General features: G+C 47.2%; 1 protein-coding gene across 2 annotated transcripts; it reads left to right on the top strand.

The window, feature by feature from the left end:
- Positions 1–1,646: 1,646 nt before the first annotated feature.
- On the top strand, positions 1,647–7,853 carry Wnt8a (Wnt family member 8A). 2 transcript variants are annotated; one of them, XM_010613756.1, is made up of 6 exons: positions 1,647–1,828; positions 1,923–1,956; positions 2,162–2,300; positions 3,868–3,993; positions 4,663–4,805; positions 6,419–7,853. In XM_010613756.1, exons 1-6 carry the CDS (start codon positions 1,761–1,763, stop codon positions 6,938–6,940), a joined length of 1,032 nt encoding a protein of 343 aa, XP_010612058.1. In that variant the 5' UTR covers positions 1,647–1,760; the 3' UTR covers positions 6,941–7,853. The 2 variants fall into 2 exon arrangements, with proteins under 2 accessions (XP_010612058.1, XP_010612059.1); XM_010613757.1 differs by lacking the exon at positions 3,868–3,993.
- The last annotated feature ends 2,348 nt before the right edge of the window (positions 7,854–10,201 follow it).

Raw genomic sequence — 10,201 nt, 5'->3', positions numbered from 1 at the left:
TGCTGTTTTCACAAGTAAAAGCTAAACATTAGATTCTTGATTGGGAAAGGTAGGAGACAGAGAAGAGGCCACCAAGACAACCTTAGTCAGCTTTCCCCGAGTGACTCAAGTCTAGGACACCTCTTTTCCCCAAGCAGAGAAGCTGACAGGCTGAGGAAGGAAGCCTGCTGGGGCAGCAGAGCTTAAGTCCAGTAACAACTCTCACATCCATCCTTCGAGAAAACACAGAACCAGAAAAGCAAGCACACAAAATAGGAGCCTGGATTTCTTATTATTAGGTCTAACATATTTAAAAGTATCCTGTAGAACTGTTACAACAATTTCTAGACAGTCCCATCCTTCGTGAACTTGTCTCGTGGGAGAAGGACGTTAGCTTGCAGACCGACTCCATTCCGGACCCATGCTCTTAGGGCACTACCCTAAAGACGCCTGGGGACCCTTGGCCCCTGAGCTCCTCTGGTGGTGGGGGGTGCTGAGTTCTTTTCCTATACAAAGCAGATCCCGGGTGCCCAGAAGGGATCTGGACACTGCGAAGGTCACAAGACACTGAGTCAGAACCGTGGTTTCCGGTCTGGACTTTCCTCTAGCCTCCTTCCCCTCAGCCAGAGGAAAGAGCTTTACCAGCCAAGAAAGACCCGTTCCTCTTCATGCAGCCCCAACCCTGCCTAATTATGCCTTGAGTCCCTATAAAAGGTCACAGGTTGTATCATTCCTCCCTCCCTTCATCCATTCAGGTACCTTCTTAAGCGCGGTACTAAGAACACGAAGTGGATCCAAAAGATCCCTGTCTAAGTAGCCCAAACCCTAGCAGCAAAGGGGTATCAGATGCAGGCTGGGAGCACAGCTCAGTGGTAGAGGGGGTGCTTAGCATGCATGAGACCCTGGGTTCACCCCAGTATCCCTGTTCCCAAAACGGTACCGGTTATTAGAAAGAAAGGCCTTAGTCTTTTTCAAATATAGCCCTGGGTGGCGAAAGACTGATTCTCAGGTATATAAGCGACTGACAAACTGGAGAGCTAAGGTACGATACAAAAGGGCAGACCTGCCGGGAATGAAGGAAACTTACTCTAGGAAAAAGTAATGGAAGTGGCTGTTGCAGAGATGGCCTCGGTAATGTTTCTGCTCCGCAGTTCCACAGTTCCTTCACCCTCAGTCATCCAGGAAGAGGGGGACTGTGCACGCACTTGTTTGGGTAAATGAGTAGAAAAGATTCCCAAACAGAGCTCCTCCACGATCGTGGTGGCGAACCTGTGGCACGTCAAAAGGCTGTTCACCATCACTGCTCTACAAAGATCGACACCCTGGGGAAGAAGGCAGGGCAAAAGGTGAGGTCTCTTTGACAAACGGGGATGCAGCTCCAAGCACAGGTGAGCAGCCTTAGGGTCGGGGCTCAGGCTATTCCAGGGTACATGATTCTGAGAAATGGGACCTTGGGCAGTTAAAGAAACTGACTTTCAGAGAAAGTGAACTTCAAGGGTAAGAGAAAAGTTTCCAGCTCTCAGTCTGGGAGGGAAGAGAAGGCCGCCCGCTGGTGGGGCGGGGCTTCCTTGAAGGCCTGGGCTGAGCCCCTCCTCCCTGGTCCCCCATTGGGTCAGTGTCTCCCGCAGCCCTGCCAGTGGGGACAAAAGAGGCGGGTGTTGCTGTTTCACCCTTGGCCATTCAGAATTTTCTCACATAAATACTGACAAAGACCCTGCTCTCTCCTCGCTTCTCTGCACTTGGCCCTAGCTGGTGCTGGTCCTCTTGGGGTGGACAGGGCCATGGGTGACTTGTTCATGCTGTGGCTGGCTGTGGTTGTCGGCTGCGCCACCTTCAGCACCTCTGCCTGGTAAGCTCTTTGCCCCATCGCTCCCGCGCCACCCAGGAAGCCCCTGTGGTCTCATCTGTATTCACCTCCGTGTCACGTTTTCTCTTTTTGGTAGGTCAGTGAATAATTTCCTGATGACAGGTCCGAAGGTAGGATGGTCTTCAGCCCCTCTTTTTACTCTCTGGGGCTCCTAAGGAAACTCTTGTGGGGAGAGACAGTCTCAGGCCCCCTTCCTCAGAGACCCCAGATGTTTCTTGACAGAGCTGGCTTATGTGAGTCCTACCTGCTCCCCTGGCCTCAGGCAGCCTGTATCAGGCAGAAGCTCACTTCCCGCCTCTCCTCTTCCCTTGCCAGGCCTACCTGACCTACACTACCAGCGTGGCCTTGGGAGCCCAGAGTGGCGTGGAGGAATGTAAGTTCCAGTTTGCTTGGGAGCGCTGGAACTGCCCTGAGAACGCCCTCCAGCTCTCTACCCACAACAGGCTGAGAAGTGGTAAGTTGTGGGGAGCTCCCTGGGCAAGGGGCGTACCTGAAGCATGTGTGCACGCATTGTGTGTGCACAGTGACACCAACAGGTGACCTGCTGGGCTGCCGTCTTCTTGTCGTGTGACCTTGATTAAGTGACTTCCCTTCTCTCAGTGCCACTTTTGTCATTTGGGTAAAAACCAGCTCTACCCAGCTCACTAGGAATATTTTAAAGGTTGAATGGACAGTAGTATCTCACGACAAATGTAAGGAATTTTTCTACTTTTTAAATGCACGCCTGTATTTGTGTTCGTACATGCTTCTGCTGATTTGCATGAAATAAAAATGGGAAAAGAAAGGAGCCAGGTGTGGTAGCGCACAACTATAGTCTCAGCACTCAGGAGGCTGAGGCAGGAGGATCACCAGGAGTCCAAGGCCAGCCTGGACTACATAGCAAGACCCTATCTGAAGCGGGGAGGGGGCTAGGCCTGGTGCACTGGGGCATGCCTGTAACCCCAGCACTCTGGGAGGCTGAGGAGGGAAAAATGCAAGTCAGAGCCCAGCCTAGGCAACTCAATGAGACCTTGTCTCAAAATTAAAAATACAAATAATAAATAAAACATTTTAAAGGGCTAGTGATATAGTAATTCAGTGCAAAGGCCTTGGTTTTAATCTTTAATAGCACAAAAGAGGGGGTAGGGGAAGGGTTTTGTGTTTGAATCCCCTGAAGGAGTTTTACAACTGCCCAATTATAGTATCCTAGCAATACACAGTGAACTCAGAAATCACGGAGTTTTGCTTCAGATGGGTGTGTGTGCATGTCTGTGTACGTGTGTGTGTGTGCGCACTTGCTTGCTTGCTTGCTTGCTTGCTGATAACGGTGTGCAGCAATTTGCATAAAAGTTACCAGCTTGCTTGTTTTATGGTGATGGGGACTGAACCCAGAAGCCTTCCAGTGAGCTACATCACCAGCCCTTTTCTGTTGTTTTAAGCCGTTTGTTTGTTTATGAGAGCAGTTCTTGCTAAGTCACTAAATTCCCCACACTGGGCTCAAACTCGAATTCCCTTGCCTCAGTCTCCAGAGTAGCTAGGATCACAGGTGTGCACGGCCACACCCAGATAAAAGTAGGAACAGTGGAATTGCCCGAGAGGAGTTGAAGGAAAGGGAGTAAAGAAGATGGGCACAGAGAGAATTATCATCCCATGGGGCTCTCAGAGATGGTAGGGCTGTACGGAAATGCTGCGTGAGGATATCTGTGAAGAGTTTAGTAATCTCAGTAGTGACAGCCACAATCATCATGATTACTACAAGGCTCCAGCTTCACAGTAAGAAAGGAGAAAGCTCCTTCTCTCCTGTCTAAGCCTTCTTGTGGCCCAGAGTTTCCCTGCCATGGACCAGCTGCAGTGGCTACTGGAAAGACTTCAGGAGGAGGTGCCGATCCCAGGGGATGCTCATTCGTGCCTGGATGAAGTAAGAAGAGTATCTTCTTAAATCCAAAGGATGTGGGGCCAAAGAGAGCAAAACAGCATTGTTTTTCCAATGCTTTGGGCAGTCAGGATCCAATTTCTAGTCCGTCCCTTCTTTCTCTCCAAAGCCACCCGAGAGACTTCCTTCATTCATGCCATCAGCTCTGCTGGAGTCATGTATACCATCACCAAGAACTGCAGCATGGGCGACTTTGAAAACTGTGGCTGTGATGAGTCAAAAAAAGGGAAAGCAGGTAATCAGGGCTCTCTGGTGAGGGTAGGAGGAGGTGAGGGGCTGTAGAGCTGAATGTAGGCTAAACCTTACCGGAAAAGGCTGAGGGCACAGCTGTCTCAAACCCTAGACTCTTGGTCTGGGAGCTCCTGGACTTAGCTGGGTGCGTGAAGCCAGAGATTAGCAAGTACTTTATCTCTAAAGCAAACAAGGAGACCAGAAATGAGAAGGCGGAAGAGAACTTACAGCTATTCCTTGTATTGGAGAGGCTCGTCCATAACCCAGGGCTACTCATCTATTTGCAGGTACCTAAGAGATGGTCTCAGATTTGTCCCGCAGGAGGGAAGAGATCTAACAGAGTGCTAACAAAATCATTACAGAATGATGGTGCGCGTTCCAGGATGCTTAAGCTCAAGGAAGCTCTAAAATCATTTAGGCCAGCTCCAGTGTGCCTACATTTACAATGGGTATAGAAGACTCACTGCCCAGAGCTGGAAAGTGCCTGAAGTGTCTTTGGAATGGGACCTCCCCTACCCATACCAAGAACCATTCCCCCATCTCCCTCGGTCATGCATTTATACTCTCCCAGGGCTCCTGGGGACAGTTTGGCTGTGTCGGCCAAAAAGACCGTGACTTTTCCTGGGGCTTAGCAGGGAACCATATGCAGAATTTATTCTTTCCTTATGTGTAGGAGGCCATGGCTGGATCTGGGGAGGCTGCAGCGACAATGTGGAATTTGGGGAAAGGATCTCCAAACTCTTTGTGGACAGTTTGGAGAAGGGGAAGGATGCCAGAGCCCTGATGAATCTTCACAACAACAGGGCCGGCAGGCTGGTGGGTATAGGAGTCGGTCAGTATTGGCAACAGCTTTACATTGCACAGCCCTTCACAGCTTACCAAAAGCTATTCATACCCATGTTTCATCCTCACAACCACCCAGCAAGACCGAGACAGCTGTCCTCATCCTCTGGATGACAAAGCCAGTTAGGTTTGAACAAATGGCTTATCCAAGGCAATACAATTAATAAGCATCAAAGCTGGGCAATGAACTCAGATGGTTTAGTCTTATCACAAAACCTTAGGCTCTGACCCTCCCTACAAGCAGTTTTCTGAGAACACATAATAATATAGAATTAAAGTCAAGCATGATGACACATGCCTATAATTCTAGCACCCAGGAGGCTGAGGCAGGAGGATCCCTGTGAGTTCAAACCCAGCCTAGGCCACACAATGAGTTTAAGGCACCTTTGAAATATAATGAGACCATGACTCAAAAAATAAAAAAAAATAAGGCTTTGCTGCCAGACATGGCTCAGGCCTGTAATTTCAGCACTCTAGGAAGCTAAGGCAGGAGGATTGAAAGTTTGAGTCCAGCCTGGGCAACTTAGTGAATTAGCGAGACCCTGCCTAAAATTTTAAAATGAAAAGGAATAGAAATGTAGGTCAGAGTAAAAGAGCCCTGGGTTCAATCACTGCAAAAACAAAAACAAGGAGCGGGGATTTAGCTCAGTGGTTCTGGAGCCTGCCTCACAAGCGCAAGGTCCTGAGTTCAGTCACCTGATACCAAAACAAAACAAAAAACTTCCATGACTTACAATTTTAATCATGTTAATCTAACATTCTAGGACACTAATAGGATCTTATTAGCTAACCTTGTGTCCTAAAGTCTGTCTGGGACTGATTTATTCGTCCCTAAGATCTCTTTGTGGGCATCAATCTCTAGAGTATTCTGAACTCAGATCTGGAAAGTTGGATTTAAACCCAAAAATTATGGAAATTTTCCTGTGAACATGTACTTACATGTTCTGGTTTCTCAGCACAAGGGAAGAGATTTTTCAGGAAAGTACACCCATGGGTAATTGTCTTACGGTGTAAGGGTTCAAACTCCAGGAGCTTCCTGCCCTCTGAGAGCCCAACACATCCATACTAGCACAAATATTCTAGTTCCTAGCTTTAAGACAGTAACAGTATGTGTGATCATCATCTTTTCCTTTTCCAAAGTACTTTCTTGATCATTATTTCATTTAGTTGTTTTTGTTTGTTTTGCTTTTTTCTGAGTTGAGGCTTGTGCCCAGGGCCTTCTGCATGCTAGGCAAGTGCTTTAGCACTGAGCTCCATCCTAACTCCTAATTTATTCAATTCTTTTTCCAATTGGGCCAATAAACCTGCTCAACAGATGATGGCATTAAGCCTGGAGCAGGTTTCCCAACTCTAGTAGCCTCCACACTTGCCTGGCTCACCATCAAAATCATCATCCTTAGACCCCTGACCATTCTCTCATTGAGAAGATCTGAGTTAGGACCCAGACATACATTCTTTTACACTTCACCAGTAATTCTGATTCTCCTCCAAAACCAGGAGACTCAGCTTTAAAACACTCCATTTAATGAGTCGCCATTGGCCTCCCTTGCTCAGAGCCATTGTTTCCTTTGTGTCTCTTTGTAAAGGCAGTAAGAGCCACCATGAGAAGGACCTGCAAATGTCACGGCATCTCAGGGAGCTGCAGTGTCCAGACATGCTGGCTGCAGCTGGCTGACTTCCGGGAGATGGGAGGCTACCTAAAGACCAAGTATGACCGGGCACTGAAAATTGACATGGACAAGCGGCACCTAAGGGCCGGCAACAGCGCCGAGGGCCGCTGGGCTCCTACTGAGGCCTTCCTTCCCAGTGCAGAGGCAGAGCTGGTATTTCTAGAGGAATCTCCAGACTACTGTACCCACAATTCCAGCCTGGGCATCCACGGCACAGAGGGCCGTGAGTGCTTGCAGAACAGCCGCAACACATCCCACCGGGAGCAGCACAGCTGTGGGCGCCTGTGCACCGAGTGTGGGCTGCGGGTGGAAGAGAGGAGAACTCAGGCCACGCGCAGTTGTAACTGTAAATTCCACTGGTGTTGCACAGTCAAGTGTGACCAGTGCAGGCATGTGGTGAACAAGTACTACTGTGTGCATTCCCCAGGCAGTGCCTGAAGACGCCCCACACAAAGTCCCTTGCTCGGTGTATGGCAGCGGAGGTCAGGGTCACAGCTCTCCTGGAGAACGACTGAAAAGCTAGAAAATCACAGGCTGCAGCCCTCCTGATATCTGCTATGGGTGGGGAAATGGACACCTAAGATTACACCACGGATTTGTGGCAGAACTGAAATTATAACCTGGGCCTGCTGACTTGGGCAGACCCAAGGTCTCCTGTAAATTGTTTCCTGGTCTTTGTGTCTGTAGTTATGCAGCTTGCTACAGAGGACAGATCCAGAGGAACCCTCAGGGTGCTTGGTGCTTTAAGTTTCCGGCCATAGCCAGCTCTACGGCTGGGAAGCAAAAGCAAAAGAAGCAAAGTTTTATTCAGACACCAAAGGAGCGACCTCCTCCCACCCTGCCTCCCGAAAGACCAGCTGCAAGTGCATGCGGATATGTGGGACAGAGACCACTATCTCCTGCTGCAAGGCTTTCAGAGTGTTACATCTTTCACCTAAGAATGCAATTTTGAAAAGTTCTCCCCAGTTAAGCCTGGGGAAACCAGGGCTCAACATGACCCCAGGACGTTTCCTGAGCATAAACCACCTCTTGAGCCAAGGAGAGGGAAAGGTCACAGTAAGTGGATAGGTGACTTCAACTTAGCACACAGTGTCCTACAAGAGGGACGCCCCCACACACAAAGAAAAAGCTAAAAAACGTGTTATTTTCCCAAATTGGGAACTCATTCACTTTGCAATAAATGCTTCTGATATACCCAGCTGGGATATACTTATTATATATTTATTACTTACTCCCTTTGGAAACCTCAAAAAGGGAAGGGGAAAACCTACTCTGCATCCCAAATATCAACCAGGAGAAAACTAGGAACATCCAATCCCCTTGGTTTCCATGTTTGACAAAAACAGATCTAGGCCCGACCAATAGGAAAACTATGCAGACTCTCTGATGTAGAAGGTGTCATTTTAATGCACCCTAAGCAATTTGGAGAATAAGGAAGCCCTTTGAACTTAGACCAAATTCAAAGTGCATTTGCTTTCTTAACTTGGGCTTCCTAGGGTGTCTGTACACCAAGACCTGGGCCCCAGGGCAACAGACTAGGAGAGTTGTGGATTCTGCTTTCCTCATTTACATTTCTACATCTTCCAAAGGTAATCTTTGGAGGAAGGGTAATTTCCCATAAAGAGCCCTGGGAGTTCAGCCGCTGGCTTCCTAATTCCAAATACATAGGCTTTAGGAGTCTCTCCAGTCTGCTTAGGCCTCCTGGCACCCTGCAGGGAGACTGAATAAACAAGTAAGATGATCGATCACTAAGACTGAAGGAACACCCCACCTTATTGTTTTAAATTAGAAAACAATTTAAACATGCAACAGTAGGATAAACTAAGTCCTGGAATAGTAACCACTAAAATGATAGCCTTGAAAAGTCTTTAGTAATATGGAAAACACTCGTGTTGTTTTTGGTTTTTGTTGTTCTTGTTGTCTTCTTCGTTCTTTCTTATTATTTTTTGAGACATTGTCTCACCATGGGCCAGGCTGACCTCAAACTCACCAAACAGCCCAGGCTGGCCTAGAATACCCCGTATTCCTCCTACCTCCCCAGGAGAGGGATTACAGACCTGCATCACCATGCCTGGCAACACGCATGAACAAAGGTGAACACGCATGAACATGTGAACAAAGGTGTAAATTTTTGCCGAACACTTTTGTTTGAAATCAAATTGTTTGCAAACAGAAGGGTTCATGAACCGAGGTATTACTACATTTTAAAAGCACCTGAAGGGAATAATATTTTGTTTTCAATGATGAGGTGAAATGGACATCAGAAAGTTGACATCTCAAGAGAAACTATGAGCAGGTACTTTAAAAGTCCAGTCTGATCTTTATTACTTCTAGTGCATATAAGACTACCACAGTTATCACAATGACAGATTCCTAAAAATGCAGCCGATATATATATATAAAATCATGGAAGATTTTCTCTCTGTCCTTCTTTCAAGGTTAAAAACCCACTGCAGGCCAGACATGGTGGTGCAACCCTGTCACCTGGGTACTCAGGAGGCTGAGGCAGAAGGACTGCTGAAAGTTTGAGACCAGCTTGGGCTAAGAAGTGAGACTTGGTCTCGCACCCAGCACCACAAAACAAAAACAGAAAGAAAATGTGTACGGTGCAAACTGTGTGGTGGTAGTGGGAGACCAGAAAGGAGAGCAAGTGTAAAAAAAAAAATGTTTTTTTAAGGGTAAAAATTTTGAAGACAGAGCCAAAAGAAAACATTGTTTCCAGTGACTTAGAGAAAAAATAAAAACAAAACATAAAAGTATCTAGCCCTGAAGTTACCTGCCTTTTTTTTTTTTTTTTTTCCATACCCGGAATGAAACTCAGCACCTTGCTAGGCAGGTGCAGCACCACTGAGCTACACCCCCAGCCCTAGCTCTGAAGTTAAACCCTCAGTAAATGCAGATGCCATAGGACCCATTCTGAAACACCAGTTGCGACACCCTGCTAGGGAAGTGATCAGGATTTTCTCCATTCATTACTAGCAGAATCTTCAGCCAAAGAACCTATAAACCTAATGCTTTGACATTATCCCCAGGACCTTGTTGATGCAAATAATCTGAAGAAAGATTTTCAGAAACAAAATGATCCCTGGTATCCTGTTCAAATGGTCATTCCAAGAAAACAAGCCTTGTGTTTACTGTGGGATTATATCAGAGGTTTTCACTAAGAAAACCTGGAACAATGGGAACTCCATGAAAATTGTGCTAAATTCCCTGAAAAGCTCAGTCTCCCAGTTTTTTCTTCCAAATTTCTCCCATTTCTCATCCATCTTACCTTCAGAGCAATCAGTCACATCAACCAACCTTCTCACATAGGCCCTGGCCAGAAATTAAAGGAATTTAGATACCTCTACATCCATCACCTTGCTGTCAAGGGATTCATTCTAAGGCAACACAACATCATTCACATTCATTAGTTACAACCCCACGCCCCCTCCCCTTTGGTCCCTCCTTAACAAGCCGTCTATCATTAAGGTGACAGAACAATAAAACCCCCTTGTTCCATAGGTTCAGGCACCAGGACAAGCAGACTGGCCACAGCCTGATGGTGGATCTTGAAAACCTGCTGCAAAGGGGATCAACTTGATAAGGGAAACCTGTCCATGAGCTGCCTAGTCCCATGTTTCAGTAAAGCTGGCCACAGTGTGTGTGTGTGTGTGTGTGTGTGTGTGTGTGTGTGTGTGTGTGTGTGTGTGTGTGTGT

This window comes from Fukomys damarensis, unplaced genomic scaffold (genome assembly GCF_012274545.1).
Source record: "Fukomys damarensis isolate Sample0158 unplaced genomic scaffold, DMR_v1.0_HiC HiC_scaffold_3, whole genome shotgun sequence".
NCBI classification, from domain to species: Eukaryota; Metazoa; Chordata; class Mammalia; order Rodentia; family Bathyergidae; genus Fukomys; species Fukomys damarensis.
The sequence above is the reverse complement of the archived record's forward strand: the minus strand, read 5'-3'. Positions and strand labels throughout refer to the sequence as shown.